The following is a 25077-nucleotide window of genomic DNA, read 5'->3' as shown; positions in this document are numbered from 1 at the left end:
CACAAGGCTCACTAAGTAGACAAGTCACGATTTCCTAGGTAGGGCTAACCGAAAATGGCTCCCTATTCATAGGAGGTGAAGATGGGGGTGTTCAGCCATTTGAAGGAGGGGGCAGGTGAAATGGGGCCAGTTTACGAGCAATAGCTGGAGAAATTTTTTCAGCAGGCTGTCATTTTTTATTTCCTATAAGCCCTGGGAATTGTTTGTTTGTTATTAAGTTCATATTCCGCTCTTTATCCCAGAAGGGTAGCAAACAAAAACACTAAAGCACTTTAAAACATCTTAAAAACAAGACTTTAAAACATATTAAAACATCTTTAAAAACATCTTAGAACAAAACACCTTAAAAACAACTTTAAAAAACAACTTTACAAACCTCTTAAAAAGCAGTTCCTGCACAGACTGGCATACGGTCTCTATTTAAAAGGCTTTTTGAAAGAGGTCTTCAATAGGCGCTGAAAAGATATTACCTGTGTAATATTTAAGGGGAGGGGATTCCACAGGGTAGGTGCCACCACACTAAAGGCCCACTTCCTATGTTATGTGGAAGGGACCTCCTGATAAGATGGTATCTGCAGGAGGCCCTCACCTGCAGAGTGAAGTGATTGACTGGGCATATAAGGGGTAAGACAGTCTTTCAGGTATCCTGGTCCCAAGCTGCATATTATTAACAATAGCAACAACAACATTGGTATCTTGCCTTTCCTCCAAGGAGCTCAACGGGGCATATTTTATTTTCACAATCCTATAAAGCTAGGCAAGCCAGATCCTTAGCTCCTCCAATCCACATAGCTGGGGGGGTGGGGCCAACCCACTTGCCAATCATCTGATGTCACAGTTACATCAGGTGACTCATTTTCCTTTGCCTGCATGGTTTGAAATCAGACTGCATGGGCAAAAGGACCGGGCTTTGCAGACGCGAACCCTCAGCTGAGTGGCAGTACCGGCAAACCTCGCTTTTAGCAGGGAGCCATGTTTTTTTACCTACCCCATGCCTGATGTCATGGGTAGGGCAGGTGGATGTGGCACTGGCCAAAACAGCCACGTAGACCATGTGGGGAGCTTTGTCAGGCATTATTATCATTATCATTATCATCATCATCATCATCATTAGTGGCTTTCCTGCAAATGTGACCCAAAGCAGCTTATAACAATAAAACACTAAAGACAATTTGTAACAATTACAACAACAAAAAACCCTAAAAGCACATCAGGACAGATAAAAGCCACTAACCGGCCACACTAGAACAGGCCACCAATGCTTGAAGTCCTTCCAATCAAAGGCCAAAAGCCCAAGTAAAAAGGAAGGTTTTCCCCCTGGCACCTAAAAACAGGTAACAATGGCATTCCATGAGCGGGGAGCCACCACTGAGAAGGCCTGTTCTTGTGTGGCCACCCTCCGCACCTCCCTCGGAGGGGCCACACGGAAAAGGGCCTCAGATGACAAACACAAGGTTCGAATTGGTTCAAGTGGGGAGAGAGGGTCCTTGAGGTAACAGGGTCCTGAGCCGCATAAGGCTTTATAGGTCAAAATCAACACTTTGAATTGAGCCCAGAAACTAATTGGAAGCCAGTGCAGTTGCGCCAGAATTGGTGTTATATCTTCTTAACGAGGGTTCTTCAACCTTGGGTCCTCAGATGCTCCTGAACTACAGCTCCCATTGTCCCAAACTGTTGGCTCAACCTGGCTAGGAATGATGGGAGTTGTAGTCGAGACCCTGGCGCACATCCACGCACGCACAGACACCTTACCTGCACCTTGTCTCCACTTTCTATGGCTCGGTTGTCCCGCTTCCAAGTGACCACAGGCTGGGGGTTGCCGGCTGCAGAGCAGGTGAGGGTGAGAGGCTTCTGGTCCTGCATCTCTACAAAAGCTGGCGGGGTCTCCTCAAAGATGGGGGGAACTGCAAGACAGAACTTATGAGAAAAGCACTCAAACCAGGCCTTTCACATTCTTCTATAAGCAGAAGCTGGTGGCTCCGATGTCAGCAGGGCTGTGAATCTACTCCGGGTTTTAATCAAGGAGTTGTCCAAGGTGAAAGCACCTATAAGAACATCAGAAGCACCCTGCTAGATCAGGCCGAACAGCATCCTGTTCTCACAGTGGTCAACTAGATGTCCATGGGAAGCCTGAAAGCAGGACCTGAGTTCAACAGTACTCTCTCCCACCTGTGATTCCCAGCAACTGGTATTCAGAGATATTCTGCCTCCGGCAATGGAGGGAGAATATAGCCACTGTGGATAGTAACCACTGATAGCTTTATCCTCCATGTCTAACCCTCTTTTAAAGCTATCCATGTCGGTGGCCATCGCTACTTCTTGTGGGAGCAGACACCATAGTTTAACAATAGTTCAAGCATCCTCCTCTCTGGGCTCTACCCTCTATTTGACTCCTCTGCAATCCTGGTTTAACTAGGAGAATTTCTAACATTAATTCCACAATCGGATCACATGCAGATTGCCACAGGTTTTGGCTCCCTCAACTTTCTTTCTATTCCTGTATGTACACACTGATAAAATAATGCTTTTTCTGTGCAGTGTTTCACCGACGCGTTGGTCTATTTCTGCAGATCACAGGAACCCGTCGTGGCTGGTGGCTCCATGTCCACAGGGTGGTGGAATCCGCTCCGGGTTTTAGTCTGAACTTTCAAGGAGCTGTCCAATAGGTATCAGCACCGTGGGCAGCTCCTTGAAAGTTCAGACTAAACCCAGAGCAGATTCCACTGCCCCACTGACATGGAGCGAGCCGCCGCCACTGATACGGAGGGCACCACATTGGCTACCCCTAAAGCAAATAATAATATTAAACAGAAACGCCCAGGGCATACAGTTGACAGTGAGGTGGATCCAGGTGCCATTCTGGAACTCGTCGTCGCTGTTGGGTCGGTCGAGAAAGAGCACCCGGCATTCATACCAGCCCTGGTCCTCAGGACGCAGCTGCTCAATGTGGAGAGAGGCGCCCTCTTGGATCCGCACGCGACCTGCATTGCAAGCAAGACGTCACAGAAGCATATGCGGAAAGTCAGGAAAAAAAGCACATCTGAATCCAGACCCCAAAACTTCCATTTTCTTCCCCGAAACAGAACAAAAATGGAAACCATTTGTTTATTGGTTATTGCACTTCTGTCCCACCTTCCCTCCAAGGAGCTCAAGAAGGCGTACATGTTTCACCCCAGGGCCAGCACCAGACTACACTGGCCCCCAGGCCTTCCCATGGGCACACTAATATCAAAGGAAACACTGGTTATTTTAATGACATGAAAATGGACTGCCTTCAAGTCGATTCCGACTTCCGGGCAACCCTATGAATAGGGTGTTCATGGTAAGTGGTATTCAGAGGGGATTTTCCATTGCCTCCCTCTGAGGCTGAGAGGCAGTGACTGGCCCAAGGTCACCCAGTGAGCTTCATGGCTGGGTGGGGATTCGAACCCTGGTCTCCCAGGTCGTAGTCCGACACCTTAACCACTACACCACACTGAAAGGAAATACTGATAAATTTCAGGAAATACTGGCCAAATTATCATTCTTAATATCTATTATTTTAGAGGCAGATTTTGAAAGGAAATATTGATACATTAAAAGTAATATTGATCAAATGATCATTCTTAATATTGATTATTTTGGAGGTGGAAATCCGATCCACAGTGATAAGTGTAAGTGAGTTAAATTGTGCAGAATTCTAGCACCTTCCTAGCCACAAGCCCAGTCAACTTCTGCATGTGCAATTGGGCCGAGGTGGCTTCATCTTAAGGTCTGCTAGTGCCTGCTCTGCTGGGGCGTCCAGAAAAGGCCACCCTTGCTGATATCCTCTCTCTTTCTCTCTCTCTCCCTGCCCAGCTGGCCCCACAACGCTGGGAAGGAACCGTTTCCCTTTGTGATCGCCCCAGCTTGCAGGGATGGGAATCACCATGGGGAAAACAAAAGCCAGGGGCTAGGCCCCAACTAGCAATGATGGGTCAGGGGTCAATTAAACAGACATTAAATGTTACACAGTGTCTCTCTCAGTGGGCAGGAGGGGTGGACAGAAGAGGCTGGCAAGAGTGCCACGCAGTGGCAGTGGAGGTCCTGGATTTGCACTCCAGAGCCTAGCCTCCCCATCCCCACACTTCAGAAGGGCTTTGTTCCCTAAGAAGAAACCAGCAGGGTCTGTTTTCCGTGCCATCGCTCCACCTCCCCCGCCAACCGTTCCTGGCCTCCCCTCTCCCAATTTGGGCAGAATAAAGCCTCAAACAGGAGACAGTAGGTTGTAGCCGCCATTAGACCTACTCAAGAGTAGACACACTGAAATTAAAGGATATGATTAAGATCCTAGCTGCAGTATATATTTAAATTATTATTATTATGTTATTGTTATATGCCTTCAAGTCGTTTACGACTTATGGCGACCCTATGAATCAGTGACCTCCAATAGCATCTGTTATAAACCACCCTGTTCAGATCTTGTAAGTTCAGATCTGTGGCTTCCTGTTGGGGATGCTTTAACTTGGATTACTGCATGGAGCAGGGGGCTGGACTAGATGGCCTTATAGGACCCTTCCAACTCTACTCTTCTATGCTTCTATGACTCAATGGCCAGCGAGAAAAATGTGGGCTTCAAGGGGGGATAAAAGGGTGAACGTTTAGAAAACAGTGGGAGGCAAAGCCTTTGACGGAACTGTCGAAGATTAAATGCAAGTATTGAATCTTCAGCTTCGTATATTCTTTTAATTACACTGTCCCCAATTTTTTATATACATTGACTTATACTCAGGATGAAAAAGAAGCTTCGTACTGTTGTTGCTGTTTGACTCATTGTAAGCCACTTGGCCTGAAAAAGCAACAGAGGCAGTCTCAAAGCTCAGCTCCTTAGAAACTTGCAGATAAGCGTAATGAGGACAGAATCATCCCTGCTCTCCCCCAAACGAGTTTCTGGCTGCCCTGATATCAGCTGCGGTTCTTGATACCAAACTTTTGCAAAGGGAAGTTGATTTAGGGGTAGAGATGGAGGGGAATTTTGATTCAGTTCCCATTCATAGGGGAAGCTACCTAATCCACACCTCCCGAAATGATACACAAACCAAAAGATACCATCCTTTGAAATTCACATTTCTCCAAATTTTGCAATGCAGTTCAGTGTGTACAAAATATACTTGGGTAACGTGCATTAAAATGCATGCATTAGTGACAACCAGCAGTACAGTGGCAAGTTCAGAAGTGGAGGGTCTCTTTGTGTTAGTCACAGCTAGACTCTCCCCATTTTTGCTGCTGGGTTGAGAATGAGATCCTTGTTAATGCCTTCTCCCACAATAACAGACATCCCTAGGAGCCAATCAGTATGAAAGGGGGGGAGTGTTAGCTGCTGAAGAGAGTCTTCTCAGCGGCTGAGTCACCTCCTTTCACTTTGATTGGATCCAATCAGCAGGAAAGGAGAAGGAAACATGTTAGAAGACTCCTCAGTGACTCACACACTCTTCTTACATGCTGATTGGCTTGGATACAGGAAACATAGGGACCCGCTGGAACCCTGCTCCTAAAAAAGCAAGGGGTCTAAGACCCCCCAAGACCCTGGACGACTGCACCCATGGTGACAACGGCATACAAAAATGCATTATATAAGGGGAAAACTGCACTTCAAAAATGTGTATGTTAGGCAAAACAGCATACAAAGATGTATGTATACTTTAGAAGAAATTTGCATGAAAATGCTAATGGATTTTCAGGAGGATTTGTTTTTTTAAAAAAAAATATGCAAACTGGTATGGAAATGTAGAGAGCAAAACTTTAGAAGAGGAGAAGGTGGGAGAAAACTGAAACTGACAGATTCGCTCATCCTTACCATCTAAATTAGATGATCAAATGCAACTGGAGATGTACGGCCTGTTCAGGACTTGCAACTTGCCCTTTCCTATCTAGGGACAGGGCGAGTGGGGTTCCCTGGTGGAGATCTGGGCACGGCCTGTTTAGATGATGGCGGGGGGGGGGAGGATAAGAAAGAAGCGGTGACCACAACTGGCCTGATTCTGCCCCAGGGCTATTTTCAGACCTGTAATCGGCTCAGCAACCTGGCAGGCATTTGGCTCAGACCCAGCACACACAATGACAACGCAAACATCATGGGCTGAGGCCTCAGGAGCCAGCTTGACATACACACACACACTGCAGACTTGACAACCTGGACCTAAAGGGTCCACAGAAAATGAAGGAACAAATTCTGAAAGAAATTATTCCAAGGGGAAGGTGGCCTGCCTCCCATCCCAAGTCCTCAATGGAAACAACGACGTTTACCAGGCCAAACGCTGGCCCCCGATTTACCACAATGCCTTGGGCACTGCATCAGTCCAAGGGATTAGGCATATATGTGCATGTGGAGAAACAGTGGCCCTCACTGGCAGCTGCCGTTTTGTTTTCCCATAGTGGCCCAGACCTCCACAACCTCCAGGGCACTGTGAGGAAAACATGGCAGACACTATGGCAAGCCCAAGGGCCCCTCCAGACTTTTTTTGTGGGTGCAGTCGGCAACCTGTCATTGACACAATAACAGTGCGTTAGTGGTGGATTTATATTGGACTGTGCACACATCATTCCACTTTATTAGCTGTGTGATGCTTCTCCTGGGATATCATCTGAGCTTGGAAAAGTTACTTTTTTAAACTACAACTCCCATCAGCCCCAGCCAGCATGGCCACTGGATTGGGTTGATGGGAGTTCTAGTTCAAAAAAGTAACTTTTCCAAGCTCTGGATATCATTAGGGATGGGATCCATCGGCCAGTGCTGGTTCAAAGGTATTCCATTGACCTAACAGTTTGGTATCAATTCAAGTTCATTCTTTGTCCCCTAGGCGCTGCTCTTACCAATCAATGGGTTTTTTTCCTTGAAAAAAATACTGATATTAATATCAATATTTGTAAAGGAAATACCAATAATTTTAAAGTCAATAAGCAAAAGGAAATATTATCGTTTTAATAATATTTCAATATTTTCAAACATAGCTGTGGAAAATTGCTACATAAAATCTGATCCGCAACAATGGAGAATAAGCAAATTAATGGACAATTCTGTACCAAATCCAATTGGGGAGAATTCTAGCACATCCCTAGATACAGTAGGGCCCCGCTTTATGGCGCTTCATTCATGCAGCTGTTTTCAATTAGGGAAAGGCCCCGCTCTTACAGCGCTTGTTCCGCTAACATGGTGGGGGGTTTCCGTCGCGTGCCATTTTGACATAATTTTGACGTCATTTTCGCACGACATGACCCATTATAGTCTATGGCGCCCCACTTCACAGCAATTTCCGCTTTATGGCAGGGGCCTGGTCCCTATCCCGCCGTATTAGTGGGGCCCTACTGTACCACATTGGGAAATTTTGGGTTTATTTGCTCATACATGTTGCTATTTGTATACTGCTGATTTACTGGTTTTGGGTTGCATTTTTGTTTTAATGATTTTGTTTTTTAATATGATTGCCACGTACCGATTTTAAACATATTAAATGGTTTATAAATGCTCTCGAATAAATTGCTGCCATATGGAGGGGGCCCTCTTCCCCTACAGCGCAATAAAAACAGGACAAGAAAACCACAACCACCTCAGAACATTTGTGTTATGAAGGATACAGGATTTTAGCAGGAAGTTATGGGAAGCACTATGTCTGTCCTGTGTGTTTGCAGGTGCAAATAGTATTGAAAGCAGGATGCCCCAATATCATCACGTGTGCAACAAAAGGCATGTCTGGACAGGCCCTCAATCTTCTCCAGTGAGACAGAGGCAGGCATGAGTGCTGTGTGGGCCCTTCTAAGGTACCAGAAACCACCCAAAGATGCTGTGAAGAGACGGCAGGCTCAACTCTCTTTCAGAGTGCAGCATGCCTCAATTCCAGTTCAAAAATAACAGGGCACCCCAGTTTTCAGACATGTAGGAAATACCAACTCACTGGAGGCAGAAGAGGAAGACTAGCTAGCTGCTGACGGATCTCAGCTCTGATCCAGATCGGGAATTCTTATCGTTCTTTCTCAACCTGGAAACAATGCAGGTGTTGACCTGGTGGATGTTGCACAGGTTACGGCATTAGCACCCTTCCTTCCAAATCTAGCCACTCTTGCCCATTGGGAAAACCCAAATTTCCCGGGGCCTGGAGAAGGACCCTAATGGTGAGGGTGCCTGAGGAAAGGGGAGACGAGTGGTGTACTCAGGCCTTGCTTTCTAGCTTCCCACAGGCAGCTGGATGGCTACAGTGGGAAGAGGATTCTGGACTAGATGGGCCACTGGCCTGATCCAGCAGAGCTCTGAATACCAGTTGCTAGGAGTCACAGCGGGAGAGTTGCTGTTGCACGCAGGTCCTGCTTGCGGGTTTCCCAGAGGTGTTTGGTTGGCCATGATGAGAACAGGACACTGGACTCAATGGGCTACCGGCCTGATCCAGCAGGCTCTTCTTATGTTCTTCCCTGCTTGGGTTCCCAGATTCTACCCCCCACTCTATCCAAGGGAATGATTTCCTTGACCTTGAACAAAGAAGCCTTTGGGAGAATAAACTCAAGGGACAGAGTTTAATTTGGAGGAAGGCACCATCACACCCCCTCCAACCCTGTCTCTAAACCCACCACTGTCTCTAAACTCCATCAGTCAGTCAAGGATGGTCTTTGGCAGAAACAAAAACCCATCAAGTGACCTTAGCAACAGAGGGGGGCATCCTTTCATCGCTTAGCAACCAACCCTTGCAACAGGCACACAATGGCGGAATTGGCCTCCCTACCCTCTCCTTCCCATAGGCCACTCCTGGATTCGACAGTTGGGAAGAAGGGTGATGGGCGGGAGGAGCGGGGAAAGCGGGAGGGCGAGAAGAAGTTTGGGAAAGAGCGTCTGTGTGTGAGCGCGCACATGCATGCAAAATAACAGATGCTTCTCTGCAGGGGGTTAAGGGGATGTAGCCAATGAGGGACGAGGGGGGCATGTTTCAAACCAACCAATCGCTGGGCATAATTGAGCAGCTGGGAAGGTATGAAGCTCTTCCCCAGGATGTCCACACATGTGGGGGTTTTTTTTGGGGGGGGAGGAGGAGCCTACCCTTCCCATTCATGACAGGTATATGTGTCTGTATTTCCAAAACACAGTTTTGGTGCTAGCTGAAAAACTCTCCAGGGAGGCTACTTATTTATTTATTTCATTTGTGAACCGCTTCCCACAAGGCATCCCAAAGCGATTTACAATAAAGGGCATATATAAAATAATTACATGTGTACAAACAGCTAAAATAATCACAGATATATGAAAGCAAAACAACTGTATATATAAAAAGTTTTTTAAAAAGCAGCAGACACCCACGAAATCGACTCAAACCCAGTACAGACATCAGCTGGGATAAAGCTCTCCCTTGAGAAGGCTTAAGAACCTTCATTGGGGAAATAGCTCCGTGGTTGTTGTTGCTTTTTTTTAAAAAAAATTATTATTATTATTATTTATTACATTTGTATACTGCCCCATAGCCGAATCTCTCTGGGCAGTTTACAACAATTAAAAACATTAAAAACAAATATACAAATTTAAAAACACTTTAAAAAACAATTTAAAACACATGCTAAAACGCCTGGGAGAAGAGAAAAGTCTTGACCTGGCACCGAAAAGGTAAAGGCTGTGGACCTATGGGAAATGTCAATTGGAGGGCATAGTTGATGATGGGTGGAGCCAGGGTGGATGGTGGGCGGAGCCAGAGCCCAAAGTGGGTGGAGTTTGTCACTCTAGACCTGGGGCGGGGAACTTGTGGTCTTCTAGATGTCACTGGGCTGTATCTCCCAGCAGCCCCAGCTAGCATGGACAATGATCAGGGATGACGGGAGCCGGAGTCCAGTAACGATACTACACGCGAGAAGAATCTTGGGGTTGTTGTTGATCACAAGCTGAATATGAGCCATAACAGTGTGATGTGGCTGCAAAAAACTTTGGAACAGCTTACCTGAGGAGATATGCCTGGCGCCTACGGTACTTTCTTTTAGGCGCCAGGTTAAGACCTGGTTATACTCCCAGGCATTTTAACGTTCATGTTTTATATTCAATGTTTTTTACTCTACCTTGTTGTGACCTTGTATGTTTTATTGTAACTTTGTATTTTAACTCTGCTGTTCACCGCCCAGAGAGCTATTCGCTATGGGCGGTCTATAAATAAAATAAATAAAAATAAATAAAATAAATAACAGTGTTGGCGCCAAGCGTGGTTAGAGCATCTGCTCTACGTTCGGAAGGTCCCAGGTTCAATTCCCGGCATCTCCAGGTAGGGCTGGAAAAGTCCCGTGACCGAAACCCTGGAAAGCCACTGCCAGTCAGTGTAGACAGCATTGAGCCAGATGGATCAACAGTCTGACTTGGTATAAGGCACTTCTTATGTTCCTATTAACACAGTCCTTTATTGAGAATCATGAGCACTAGAAACTTAGCTTGCTTTTAGGAAAAGTGCGTTTACACCCTTTGAATTCAGAAGGTCCCAGGTTCCATCCCTTGCATCTTCGGGTAGGACTGGGAATGCCTGAAAACCTGCAGAGACACTGCCAGTCAGTGTAGACAGTACTGAGCCAGATGGACCAACAGCTTCTTCTATTGGAGGTGTGTCGAATTCCATATGCGGCACCAGACCTTGCACTTAACTGCTTTAAATGTATAGTGAAGAAGGGGCCTAAATTTTCCACTGATCCATGGTAGTCTCGAGGTTGGAGCATGGATCACCGTAGCCAGAATTTCCTTGTCCAGAAAAGGCCAAAACAACTGATTTGCTGTTGTTGTTATGTGGCTTCAAGTCGACTATGACTTATGGCGACCCTATGAATCAGTGACCTCCAAGAGCATCTGTCATGAACCACCCTGTTAAGATCTTGTAAGTTCAGGTCTGTGGCTTCCTTGATGGAATCAATCCATCTCTCGTGTGGCCTTCCTCTTTTTCTCCCCCCTGCTGTTTTTCTCAGCGTTATTGTCTTTTCTAGTGAATCATGTCTTCTCATGATGTGTCCAAAGTATGATAACCTCAAGTTTTATCATTTTAGCTTCTAGTGATACTTCTGGTTTAATTTGTTCTAACACCCAATTATTGGTCTTTTTCGCAATCCATGGGATGCACAAAGCTCTCCTCCGATACCACATTTCAAATGAGTAGATTTTTCTCTTATCCACTTTTTTCACTGTCCAGCTTTCACATCCATCCATCCATCCATATGTACGGATGTGAAACAACTGAGGAATCGGTCAAAGCTGGGAAGAAGGTGCTTGGAGCAACTGAGGTCGTGCGGGTCCCTAGTTAGTCGATGTTGGATCATGGGACACCCTCCCCCTCCCCCAAGCTGTGCGTTTGGAACTCGAGACAGAACAAACAAATTCTACCAGTAAACAAAAAACAGCCAAAACATCCCGGCGGAAAGATGTACAGCACATCACATCAAGCTGTTTGGCCCCAAACACACTAGAAAGATTCCCAGAAGCGGCTGTTGAATCTAGGAAGAGTTCAAAAGGGCAACCAGACAGTCGGGTCGAGAAACCTCTCTATAAAGCAGATGACCCGGGAAGAAAGGGAGAAGAATAAAGAGAGGAGAGGAAAAGGAAAAAGAGACAGGCAGGCATTCGTCACGGTAACCACCCAAGAAGTTTGCTCAGGCCTCGGACTGCAAAGCAACCTTCTCCCATTATCAGCTCTACATGCATGCCTACTTCAAAAGAGGAGTGTGTGTCTTCCTCTACAAAGCATTGTCTAGCTCAGATCTGGACAGCTCTGAACCCACCACAGCCATGTCGAGAACTAAGGCGCCTCCCGGCTCTTTGCATTTTGTGGGAGGGATTCAAGCAACAAACAGGAAATATAGGCTCGCACAATTATTTATTTATTTATTTTATTTAATTTAATTTATATACCGCCCTAAGCTCGAAGGCTCTCTGGGCGGTGTACAAAAGATAAAACAAGCACAGTGTATAAATACAAGAAATCAAGAAACAAAAACAAACAAACAATAAAAAAACCAAACAACGTCCAAATACAAAATAATAGTGAAATACTGTTAAAATACACTTTAAAATGCCTGGGAGTATAAAAAGGTTTTCACCTGGCGCCGAAAAGATAGTAGCGTCGGCGCCAGGCGCACCTCATCGGAAAGACTATTCCATAGTTCGGGGGCCACCACTGAAAAGGCCCTAGTTCTAGTCACAACCCTCTGGGCTTCTCGATGGGATGGCACTCGGAGGAGGGCCTTAGATGTTGAGCGCAGTGTACGGGTAGGTTCATATTGGGAGAGGCGTTCCACCAGGTATTGCGGTCCCATGCCGTGTAGGGCTTTATAGGTCAAAACCAGCACTTTGAATCTAGCCCGGAAACAAACAGGAAGCCAGTGCAGACGGGCCAGAACAGGTGTTAAATGAGCGGACCTTCTGGTCCGCGTCAGCAATCTGGCCGCTGCATTCTGGACTAGCTGTAGTTTCCGAACAGTCTTCAAGGGCAGCCCAATGTAGAGCGCATTGCAGTAGTCCAATCTAGAAGTTACCAGAGCATGAACAACTGAGGCGAGGTCGTCACTGTCCAGATAGGGACGTAGCTGGGCTACCAAGCGAAGATGGTAAAAAGCATTCCGTGCCACCGAGGCCACCTGGGCCTCAAGTGACAAGGAAGGATCGAAAAGAACTTCCAAGCTACGAACCTGTTCCTTCAAGGGGAGTGTAACCCCATCAAGAACAGGATGAACATCCACCATCTGGGCAGAGAAGGCACTCACCAACAGCGTCTCAGTCTTGTCTGGATTGAGCTTCAGTCTGTTAGCTCCCATCCAGTCCATTATCGCGGCCAGGCAATGGTTTAGCACGTTAACAGCCTCACCTGAAGACGATGAAAAGGAGAAATAGAGCTGCGTGTCATCAGCGTACTGATGACAACGCACCCCAAAACTCCTGATGACCGCACCCAGCGGCTTCATGTAGATGTTAAAAAGCATGGGGGACAGTACCGATCCCTGCGGGACTCCACAATGGAGAGTCCAGGGTATCGAGCAATGTTCCCCAAGCACTACCTTCTGGTGGCGACCCACCAAGTAGGAGCGGAGCCACTGCCAAGCAGTACCCCCAACTCCCAACTCTGTGAGTCTTCCCAGAAGGATACCATGGTCGATGGTATCAAAAGCAGCTGAGAGATCAAGGAGAATCAACAGAGTCACACTCCCCCTGTCCCTCTCCCGACAAAGGTCATCATACAGGGCGACCAAGGCTGTTTCAGTGCCAAACCCGGGCCTAAAACCGGATTGAAATGGATCAAGATAATCAGTGTCATCCAAGAGCCCCTGGAGCTGGCCGGCAACCACCCGTTCCAACACCTTGCCCAAGAACGGAACATTCGCCACAGGTCTATAGTTGTTCAGGTTATCTGGGTCCAAAGAGGGTTTCTTCAGGAGCGGTCTCACTACCGCCTCTTTTAGGCAGTCAGGGACCACTCCCTCTCTCAAAGAGGCGTTTATTATCTCCTTGGCCCAGCCGGCGGTTCTGGTCCTGCCAGCTTTCACCAGCCAAGAGGGGCAAGGGTCCAGCATAGATGTGGTCGCCTGCACCAGTCCAAGGATCTTGTCAACATCCTCAAGCTGCACAGACTGAAACTCATCCAATAAATAAGGACAAGACCGTGATCTGGATGCTTCATTAGGACCAACTGCTATAATATTGGAGTCTAAGTCCCGGCGAATGCATGCGATCTTATCCTGGAAGTGCCTCGCGAACTCATCACAGCGGGCTACAGATGAATCTATAATATCCCGAGGGCCAGAATGTAAAAGCCCTCGTACAATTTTAAAGAGCTCCGCTGGGCGGGAGAGAGATGCCTTAATTGTGGCAGCAAAATATCTCTTTTTTGCTGCCCTCACCGCTACTATATACCGCTTAGGCCATATATCTGCCCCATATATTTAAAGCACACTTACACCACGTGTTAAATAGTCCTGGCTTCCCCCAAAGAGCCCTGGGAACTTTTCAGTGTATGTTCCCACCATTTTCCTAACTGCAGAAAGTCCGTTTCTTTCTTAAAGTGCATTTGTTGCTTTACGGTGACAGAGCTCTCCAATCCGCTTTAAGGCCCAATCTTGAATTATACATTTAAAGAGCTCTGGACACTTTAAACGGTCCCAAAGCATCCTGGGAACTGTAGCTTGTGAAGGGTGCTGAGGGCTGTTAGGAGAGCCCACTTCTTCTCACAGAGCTACAATTCCCAGAGTTCCCTGGGAAGAGGGATTGACTGTCAAAGCCCAACGGGGCACGTTGCCCAAGGCTCCCCCAAAACCTGGACTCGGCAGGGGAGGGAGCAGAATCTTCCAGTTGTTTCGCTCAGCCTCACCACCCTAAACAAATATGATAGCCGGCCTCACTGCCATAAAGTCTCCATTAAGTCAATATGGCTACCCATAAAACAAAACAGACCCAACCCCATTCTGGAGGTCACCTCCAGTTACAGATTATGTCGGCTAGGAGACATTCTGATTTTTAAAAGCCTTCCATAGGCTCTCTGAAAACAAACATAGGGTGGGTAAAGACAAGCTGTAACCATGATCGGTGTGTGTGTTAAAAGGGGCCCCTAGCATCGTGGCATGACCTACACGAGGCTGAATGTTGGAAGGTTCAGGACACACCAAAGAAAAGTCCTCCTTCACACAGCACAGTTAAACTATGGAGTCTGCACCCACAAGATATAGGCCACATTCCCACGGTACATTTATTCTACTATTATCCCAATTTAAACAGTCGTGGTTTCCCCCAAAGAATCCTGGGAAGTGTCGTTTGTGAAGGGTGCTGAGAGTTGCTAGGAGACCCCTATTCTCTTCGCACAGCTACAATTCCCCGAGTAGTTTAACAGTCAGTCCTTTTTCCCAGAGAACTCTGGGAATTGCCGGCCTGTAAGGGGACTATGGCTTTCCTAACAACTCTCAGTATCCTTCACAAGCTACACTTCCCAGAATTCTTTGGGGGAAACCAAGACTGTTTAAAATGGAATAATAGTGGAATAAATATACAGTGTGAACAACTTGGACACCTTCATATTATTTTTTTAAATTTACATCCCGCCCTTCTTCCCGAGATGAGCCCACGGTGGCAAACGCACTGACAAATCAATTAAAACATCTAAAAACAATGCCGATGCAGACTGGGAAAGACTTCGACTGGAAAGGCTTCAAGGAGGTGCCAAAAAGGCCTAATATTTAAGGGGAGGAAATTCCTAAGGGCAGGTGCCACCACGCTAAACATCTGCTTCCTGGGTTGCGCAGAATGGACCTCCTGATAAGATGGGTTATCTGCACAGTGCAGGTGACGGCCTCTTTTGAGAAATTAGACAGGTTCATGGAGGATAAGGCTGTCGATGGCTATTAGCCGCCATGGCTATGTTCCACCTCCACTCACTGAGGCAATATATCCCAGAATGCCAGTTGCTGGTCATCACAAGTGGAGAGAGCTGCCCTTGTGCTTAGGCTCTGCTTCCCATGGAGGCATCTGGCTAGCCACTGTGAGAACAGGATGCTGGACTATGTTGGGCCTTTGTTCTGATCCATCAGACCTCTTCATAAGATGCTCCAGTCAGGCTGAGGTTCACTCCTGGTCCATTTTAGCAACTATGAGGCCCACAACAGAATAGGCTATACTGCTTCCCACTGCAGGCGCGGAAACAACGTCGCCAAATATCCCCAAGATCCCAACTCTTCCTGCTCCTTGCTGCACCCATTTTCCACCTGAAGAGGTGTCTTTTAAACAGGGGGTGAGATTCCTCACAGCCGGGCTGTGAAGTGGTACAGTCCATTCACCACCGCAAGCTTCTCTAGCATTTCATCTTTGCGGCATATGTCAATCAGATCTGCAGCCACAAGGTGGTAACTGTTCCAGACCAGGGTGTGACTTTCCAAGCGATATGACAGTTTGCTATGTTCAGGAGAGCAGCCCATCCCCACTGAAACTCAGTTCCTGCCCCGCAAATGAACTTATTTAATAAGTTGACAATCCAGGGCAGGGCCATCTCCCAAGTAAAGTGCACACACAGTAGCCAACGTTTTATGGGAACCGCAATCCAAGTGTCCTCTAAAACACTGGAAGAGATCTCGGGTTGCAACTATGACATGCATCCAGACTAGCGATGTACTAGAGTTCTCCCCAATTCAGACTTGGTACCAAATTTTCCATTACTTCATTCTTCACTGTTGCAGATCAGATTTTTATGTAACAGATTTTTCTAAAAAAATAAATCCATTTCTAAAATATTGATAAAGAATGATAATTTTATCCATTATTTCCTTTCATTTATCGATATTTCCTTTAAAAATATCAATATGAATATCAATAGTTTTTGCGAGGAGAAAAAGCAGATTAGTAAAAGCAGCAGATAGCACACAAAGAACAAACTCAAATCTATACCGGCCTGTTAGGTCGATGAAATGCTTTCGAACTGGTACCAGAACCCAGACCTACCCGACTGGTGTTTTTTGGTTTTTACAGGTATATTCTGCAACAACAGCTGGTATAGCACAGTGGAGAGGAGAGCCTGGCTGGGAGTCCAGAGTCTGTGAGTTCAAATCCCCGCTTGTGTTTCCTGGGTGTCAAGGGCCAGCTAAAGATCACCCCCACAGGGAGTGGCTCAGGGGTGACGTGCCCTGCCACCTGTGCAGCCGTGGGCAAGCTGCACAGTCCCAAGGAGCCCAGTTGCCCCCCAGCAGGCAGTTGCGGACAAGGAAGGGCTGGCTTGTGCAGCTGTGGCAAGCTGAGCAGGCTCTAGCCAGCTGGGGAGGACTAGCCTCAGAAGGAGGCAATGGTAAACCCCCTCTGAATACCGCTTATCATGAAAACCCTATTCATAGGGTCGCCATAAGTTAGGATTGACTTGAAGGCACATAACAACAAACAACATCACCTTATTTCTTATACATTGCATCCACAGTGAGTGGCTCAGGGGTTACATGACCTGCCACCTGTGCAGCCATGGGCAAGCGGCATAGTCCCAAGGAGCCCAGTTGCCCCTCAGCTGGCAGTTGTGGACAAGGAAGGGGCTGGCTTGTGCAGCCGTGGCAAGCTGATCAGGCCCTAGCCAGCTGGGGAGGACTAGCCTCGGAGGGAGGCAATGGGAAACCCCCTCTGAATACCGCTTACCATGAACACCCTATTCATAGGGTCGCCATAAGTCGGGATCGACTTGAAGGCAGCCCATTTTTCATGCTGCAACATGTCACTGGTGTAACAACAGCGCATTCATTATGGATTTATTTATTTATTTATTTATTTATTAAATTTATATACCGTCCCATAGCCGAAGCTCCCTGGGCGGTTCACAACAGACAATATCAAAATACAATAAAACACATATTTAAAACAATTCAAACAACATTAAAAATGGGCTTCCTTAAAAAATTTTAAATTTAAAACGTTTATAAGACATATTAAACACATATTAAAACACTTATTAAAATGCCTGGGAGAAGAGGAAGGTTTTGACCTGGCGCCGAAAAGATAGTGATGTTGGTGCCAGGCGTACCTCATCGCTAGACCATTCACACATCATTCCGTTTTATCAGTTCCGCTTCCCTCGTGTTACCATATTATTGACGTTTGGAGGGGCACTCTTGAACTACAGTGAAATGAAAACAAGACAAGTGTCTTACCACCACCCCCAAAAAATATTTGTGGCAGAAAAAGTGACAGGATTTCAGCAGGAAGCTGATATGCCTCGACTGGAAACGCAGCAGTATATCCGCCCTGGTACAAAACAGTTCTGAAAGTGGGAAAGTGCTTATAACCACCCCTGATACCACAATGAGCACAAATCATGATGTACGCCGAATAAAAAGGATGTCTGAAGGGGCCCTGAGAAGCGCCTTGCTAGCCCAGATAAACCTACGAACGTGGAGGATCTGTTCTTCATTATTATGATAGATACCTACCAATTATTATTATTCCTGTTAAATTTATAGCCTGTCTTTCACCAGAAGGTCCCAGGGTGCGTCACAATAATATCAAATGCAATATTAAAACAGTTTAAAACAAGTTACGATCACAGCTAGAAGGCCCATCTATTCCAGCATCTGATTTCCCAACTGCAGCCAAAGAGATGCTTGCAGGAACTTCCCAAAACGCTCTGCACCTCTGCTGTAATTGCTTTTTGTTTTCAAAGTTGTTTTTGCTAAAGATGCTTGTCAGATGTTTTGTTTTGATGTTTTTAAAGATGTTTTGTTTTAAAGTCGTTTGTTTTTCAGATGTTTTTAAAGGGCTTGTAGTGTTTTTGTCTGCCGCCCTGGGCTCCTTCTGGGAGGAAGGGCGGGATGTAAGACAAACAAAGAAACTGTGGCATTTTCAATTTTGAACAGAAGCGGAACAGGCAGACAGTCCTATGCAGTCATTTTTTATTATTATTAAATTGAGTGGCCAGTCATCTTAATGATTCTTTTGCACTGGTTTCCACTGAGGTTTTCTGTTTTTATATTGCCGTACTCCTAGAAAAGGTCCTAAATGCAAAGATATATCAATGAACACTAAAGTCAGGATCATCCAGACCATGGTATTCCCGGTCTCTATGTATGGATGTGAAAGTTGGACAGTGAAAAAAGCAGATAAGAGAAAAATCAACTCATTTGAAATGTGGTGTTGGAGGAGAGCTTTGCGGATACCATGGATTGCGAAAAAGACAAATAATTGGGTGTTAGAACAAATTAAACCAGAAGTATCACTAGAAGCTGAAATGATGAAACAGGTTATCATAGTTTGGAGACATCATGAGAGGATTCACTAGAAAAGGCAATAATAATGCTGGGAAAAACAGCAGGGAGTAGAAAAAGAGGAAGGCCAAACAAGAGATAGATTGATTCCATCAAGAAAGCCACAGACCTGAACTTACAAGATCTGAACAGGGTAGTTCATGACAGATGCTCTTGGAGGTCGCTGATTCATAAGGTCGCCATAAGTCGTAATCATCTTGAAGGCACATAACAACAACAAACGCCGCCTTGCTATTCTATGAGGCCGCAATACATAAATGCTTTTATAAACAATAATAATAAAAAATAAGTGTGCAGCAGCAGCCCATTTTCAGCGCTGTCTTGGGCCTCCCTCACCAAGAGCCTGCCAGGCTTTTGAAAAGTGCCACCTGGGAACCATGGTAATGCAGTTGTAAATCCTCTAGAATGACCTTGACAGTTAAAAGACGGGAAAAAGATAAGGGGGAGGGAGGGAGAAAGGGGCCGCTGTTCCACTCAGCCAAGCCCCCCTGCCCCTTTCACTCTCGCCAACCCCAGCCTTGGGCCTCTCCATCAACTCCAACCCCCCCCAAACCCCCAGAACACAAGGGAGTGATAAAGACGAACAGTCCGCTGTCATGGGAACCGTCCGAAATACTATTTCGCCCCCTTGAGCTTCCCACACCACAGATCCTGCCAACTTTGAAGATACTATCACCATTCCGCACAGGGTGAGCCAAGAGCATGCCCTCCAAGATGCTGTTGGAGTCCAGCAACATCTAGAGGGAACCAAGGCGGCGATCTCTGATCCCACACCATGCGCGAGAGCTCCCACGGCGTCACTGCTCAGGAGACTTAAAGCAGCGACTTTCAAGTTACGCGTGTATGTGTACTAGCAATTGCACATGTCTTTCATCAGGCAGACCAACAGAGCAAGGACTACAAGCCCCCTCAGACTGCAAAAGGGAAGGAAGGGACCTTGAGCGCGTGTTTTCCTTGGCTACCGGAAGCTATCTGCTCAAGCGCAGGAAAAGGGGTACGAAGTAGACACATGGGAAGAAACAGCAAGGCCTCATCAGCACTGTACATCTAAAGCGGTGTTATAATACTTTGGACAGTCATGGCTTCCTGCAAAGAATCCCGGGGAACTGTAGTTCGTTACGGGTGCAGAGAATTGTTTGGAAACACCCCAGTTCCCCTCACAGAGCGACAATTCCCCGGGTGGTTTAACAATCCATTCCTCATCCCGGAAAGCTCTGGGAACTGCAGCTCTGGGAGGGGAATGCTGAGTCTCCTAATAACTCTCTGCACCCTTCAAAATATACGGTTCCCAGGATTCATGGGGGGAAGCCATTGTCTAAAGTGGTATAATACTGCTTTAGATGTATGGTACAAATGGGGCTAGAGAGAGACAGGCAAAGGTGAAGAGAGCCGTTTTTTAAAAATAAAATTATAGAGGATCGAACTCTATCAACAACACATATAGCTGTGATAGATGCAAAAGACCATCAGTCACCCAAAGAATCCTGGGAAATGTAGTTCTTTTTAAAGATGTTTTTAAAGGAAGTTTTTAAGATGCTTTATTTTTAATATATTTTTAAAGACGTTTTGTTTTAACATTTTTTTAAAGTCTTTTGTTTTTCAGAAGTTTTAAAGTGCTTCTTCAGTCTTTGCTTGCTGCTCTGGGATCCTTCCGGAAAGAAGTGCATTATTTATTTATTTAATAAATAAAATAAATAGTTTGATGAAAAAGAACATCAGGAGACCCTGACTGCTGGATCAAGCCAAGGGCCCATCATAGAGGGCATTTCCTGCATTCAGCAGGGGGTTGGACTTGATGGCCTTATAGGCCCCTTCCAACTCTACTATTCTACGATTCTATGAGAGCCCAACAACCTGTTCTCACGGTGGCCAAGCAGATGCCCCAATGGGACCTGAGTGTAATGGCACTCTCCCCACTTGCCATTCCCAGCAACTGGTATTCTAAGGAATGCTCCTTCTGACAGCGGAGACAGAATATAGCCATCGTGGCTGGTAGCCACTGATAGCCTTATTCCCCATGCTGGCTGCTTCTTTATCTACCTTCCCGATTTCCAGCCTTCTTCCAAAAATTTTTTTTGGGGGGTGGCTCCTGTTTTTAAAAACAAACGACGACCACTAAGATTGCATAAGGACTAGGAACTTGCTCTGTATAAAAAAGCCGACAACAGCAATTTGCTGTAATTGGGAGGTATTTATTATGCAAACGTTTTGAAGTGGGCAATGCAAATGTGAACCAGGAAGCAAGGCCTCTTCACCCTTGGGTCCCAGGGGTCAGCCTAGCCTTAGACTGCACCAGCAGCTTTGCAGGTGCCCCATCTGCCTTCTACTCGAGGTGGTAAATTGCAAACCGCTGCAGAAATGAAGTCAAGATTGGGAAAATGAGAAATTGAGACAACTCTTTCCACCCCTAATTTGCTTGTACGTTCTGCTGTTGTCACCTGCCCTGGGACCTTATGGTGAACAGCAGGAAAGAAATCGCAGAAATAGATAAATAAAAGCATGTCCTCCCAGCTGGCAGGAGACATAGCTCCCATCTTCTAACCAAAGAGCAGAACATCCTGCTGCCCACATAGCCACTTTTGTTAAGGCCGACAGGCTTCCCAGGAGAATCTGCCACTTTAAATACCCAACAGAACATCCCACTCCTACACCATGGCTGCAGCTGCCGCCGCAACCCCATCTCCAAATCCCCAGTGCTGCCAATTAATAGTTCGACTGAAAATCCCCTCCCAGAGAACAACCTTGAAATGTCCCTCCCCCCAGCACAAAGGCTGAACACAACAGCATGCAAAGGGCAGAACGCAGTCACTCACACACAGTGACCTATATACGTCCAGATCCTGTGTTTCAATTATGCTTTGGAATGGTCCACTGCAGTAATCTGACAACTAAAAAGACTGTGAAAAGCTATGCTTAAAAAAAACCCTCACTAGCCCTCAAAATACAAAAAAAAAAAAAAAAAATGCGTATTGAGGACCAGAAAGTTTTCACAGATTTGGAGTAAAGCAGAGTGATGCATAGAGTTCCAAAGCAGCAGTTTTACTCAGATAAATTACAGGCATAGGGAGATACTGTCGTTGGGAAAATCCACAGCTGCTATTTTACTTTAAAAAACGAGGAAAAAACCTTGAAGACCAGGAACTCAGAGCAGGAGATGAACCGGTTAATATCAAGGTCTCAAAACACAGTGGGTTTCAAAATAATTTTTTCTAAAGTACTTTCAGGACTAGCAACTTGCTCTTTTGAAAGGATAGCCTTTGGAATGAAGCAGGGTGGTGTACAGAGGCTGCTCCTGCATGAACTTGGCAGCTGAGGTCAGGAGAGCCACAAAGGAGTGGTGGAACACATTCTTCACATGCAGAAGGTTGCAGGTTCAATCCCTCGCATCATGTAGTAAGCTGACAGGTGACAGGCGAGATCTTCCCTGCAAGAGATTGAACCGGGGAGCTTCTGCATGCAAATCACAGGCAATATAGTGCAGAAGACAAACCTCCAGGGAAGGGCCGTAATTCAGTAACAGAACACATGCTTCGTGCGAAAAAGAAAAGACCCCGAGTTCAATAGCTGGCATTTCCAGAAATGGTTGGAAAAAACCCTGCCTGAAACCCTGGAAAGCTGCAGTCAAGTCAGTGTAATCAAGACTGAGCAAGATGGGCATGTAGTCCAAGCACATATAAGGGCACATTGTATTTAAATTAGCCCTTGATTCAGGACCATGAGGACTGGAACCCTACTTTATTTTTAAAAGAGCCATATCGTACAGAAGGTCCCAGGTTCAAACCCTGACATTTCCAGGCAGGGCAGAGAGTTGCTGCCTGTCAGATAATACTGAGCTAGACTGATCAGGAATCTGACTAGGTATAAAGCACCTGCTCTCCGCTTTTTCTGTGTTGCTGACAGAAGTGCCACTGGGGGGGGGGGGAAGTGTCTTCTTCTACACACCAAACATGGGAGCTCTGTCCTCCTCCGCACGAAGCCTGTAGAAATGGGAAGACCCTAGGTGCTCCCAAAATAACACTGGTGTGGTTGGGCAGACATGCTGACGGGGGCCACATTCACACTACACATTAAAATGCTACTATACCACTTTAAACAGTCATGCCTTCCCCCAAAGAATCTTGGGAAACTGTCGCTTGTAAAGGGTGTCGAGAGTATTTAGGAGACCCCTATTCCCCCCAACAAAGCTACAGTTCTCAAAGAAGGTTCCTCTTCCTAGGGAACTCTGGGAACTGTAGCTCTGTGAGGGGAATAGCAGTCTCCAAAAAACTCTCAGCACCCTTCACAAACTACAGATCCCAGGATTCTTTGGGGGAAGCCATGCCTGTTTAAAGTGGTAGGATACTGCTTTAAATATATAGTGCAGGTGGGGCCAGGGTGTAAGTGTGTAGTTGGGCAGAGAGGCTTATGGGATGACAGGGTTGTGACTCTGTGCAAGGTTTGGGCAGAGAGGCTTATGGGAAGACAGGGCTGTGACTGTGCAAGGTTTGGGCAGAGAGGCTTATGGGAAGACAGGGCTGTGACTGTGTGCAGGGTTTGGGCAGAGAGGCTTATGGGAAGACAAGGCTGTGACTGTGTGTGTAGTTGGGCAGAGAGGCTTATGGTAGACAGGGTGTGTGTATGGATGTGTACATGCATGCACCCACAGATCTCCCCCTTGGGGTTTGCTTCCGCTCCCAGAGAAGTCCCCCTTCTCCCTCTCACTCTCACCCCTCCCCACCCAGCAGGAACTGCCTTGCAGTGCAGGGATTAGGAGATTAGAGAGGGACAAGGGAGCCTGCAAGCAGCATCCATCCAGCCTCTGGGCTCCCACCAAGAAAAGAGCCTTTTGTGTTGCCCCCACAATTTGTCCAGGCCAAAGGCTTATCCAAAACGATCCAAGCAGATGCATTAAGTAAAATCACCAAAACACGCAACAGGTTTCACTATGCATAGCTCTTACTAGTCTCTCTCTCATTCACTCACTCATACACACACAGTTTGAAGTTCTGCTTGTTCCCAAACCCAACAGGATGGTAGGAAAAGCTTGATCCCCTCAATATTTAAGGGGAGGGAATTCCAAAGGGTGGGTGCCACTACACTAAAGGCCCACTTCCTATGTCGTGCGGAACGGACCTCCTGATAAGATGGTATCTGCAGGAGGCCCTCACCTGCAGAGCACAGTGATCGACTGGGTCTATAAAGGGTCAGACGGTCTTTCAGGTATCCTGGTGGTCCCAAGCTGCATAGGGCTTTGTACACCAAAACCAGAACCTTAAACATGGCTCCAGAATAATGGATGCTATCCTGCTGCCTTTGCCCATCTTGCCAATGAATTTGTTTTATCCCACGGGTGGGGGACCTGTGGCCCTCCAGGAATGGTTGGACACCAACTCCCATCAGCGCGAGCTAGCACAGAGCGTGGTCAGAGATGATGGGAGTTGCAGTCCAGCAACATTTGGAGAGCCAAAGGGCTCGGTTTATTCCCTTTTTTGGAGAGGAGAAGGAGGAAATGGAAGCACAGGCCACAACGCCAACTCACCTACGTATTCCGGATCCACGCGTGGGGAGTAGAAGCCGAATTTGATGAAGATGGGGAGGAGGAAGCCAAAACGTACCCATTCGATGACGTAGAGGGGGGGATTCACTTCGTCTGGCTTGAGAAGGTCACAGCTCAAAATGGCACTCTCTCCCTTCCGGCCAGTCACAGCGCAGGGTTCTGCTTCACGGGTACCTGCTGGTGGGAGATTGTCAGAACATGTTATGGTTGTACAGACAAAAGCTTTCCACACAGCCTTCCAAGGGCTTCCTAGCCCAGGGGCCAGCAACCTTTTGGGGGCCTGTGAACACATCTGGAGTTTTGAGAATGTGCTGCGGGCGCCCATCACAAAATGGGTGTCAAAAGGGTGTAGCATACAGAAAATGGCCGCCACATGCAAAACAGCAGAGAGACAGGACCACAAAATGGGGTGGGGATTTCCCATTCTCTCCCTGTCACCCCATCAGCTGTCTTATCAATGGGAAAAAGGGCCCTACATCAGCCACTGCCACGCTCCCTCACAGAGAGAAGCTATTTTCACCTCTCCTCTGTTCAGAAAGGAAGAAGGGTGGGCCAGCTCTGGCATCCCATGAAATCCGGTCATGTTTAAGGGGTCGCGTTCAACACAGGGGAGGTTGAGGCAGTGTACAGATGAACCCAGCAGGAGCAGCAAAGAGTCTCCTGTGGGCTGTGCATTTTTGAGGAGGTATTTACTGAACACCATCCCCTCGTGTGGCCAGGCGGGTGCCGAGAAGCGAGTTGGCCGCATTAACTTGTGAGCGATTGCCGCATGGAAAGGCAGAGGGAAACCTACAGGTGGAAACGGGTGGAGGTGCCCCAAC

General features: G+C 46.8%; 1 protein-coding gene across 7 annotated transcripts in view; it reads right to left on the bottom strand.

Moving 5' to 3' along the window:
- Nucleotides 1-25077, bottom strand: part of IGSF9 (immunoglobulin superfamily member 9) — a 63155-nt gene that overhangs the window by 25952 nt on the left and 12126 nt on the right. For 6 of the 7 annotated variants that reach the window (XM_061606390.1, XM_061606391.1, XM_061606396.1 and 3 more), the window contains 3 exons: nt 24239-24433; nt 2829-2981; nt 1753-1904 (listed from right to left, as the gene is read on the bottom strand). In XM_061606390.1, the coding sequence (XP_061462374.1) occupies nt 1753-1904; nt 2829-2981; nt 24239-24433 (500 nt within the window). The remainder of the gene's footprint in view (nt 1-1752; nt 1905-2828; nt 2982-24238; nt 24434-25077) is intronic. The other variant, XM_061606397.1, reaches the window with a different exon arrangement.

The sequence above is a fragment of the Rhineura floridana genome, chromosome 22 (assembly GCF_030035675.1).
Source record: "Rhineura floridana isolate rRhiFlo1 chromosome 22, rRhiFlo1.hap2, whole genome shotgun sequence".
Classification (NCBI taxonomy): Eukaryota; Metazoa; Chordata; class Lepidosauria; order Squamata; family Rhineuridae; genus Rhineura; species Rhineura floridana.
Note: the sequence above shows the minus strand (reverse complement) of the source record. Positions and strands in the feature narration are given on the sequence as shown.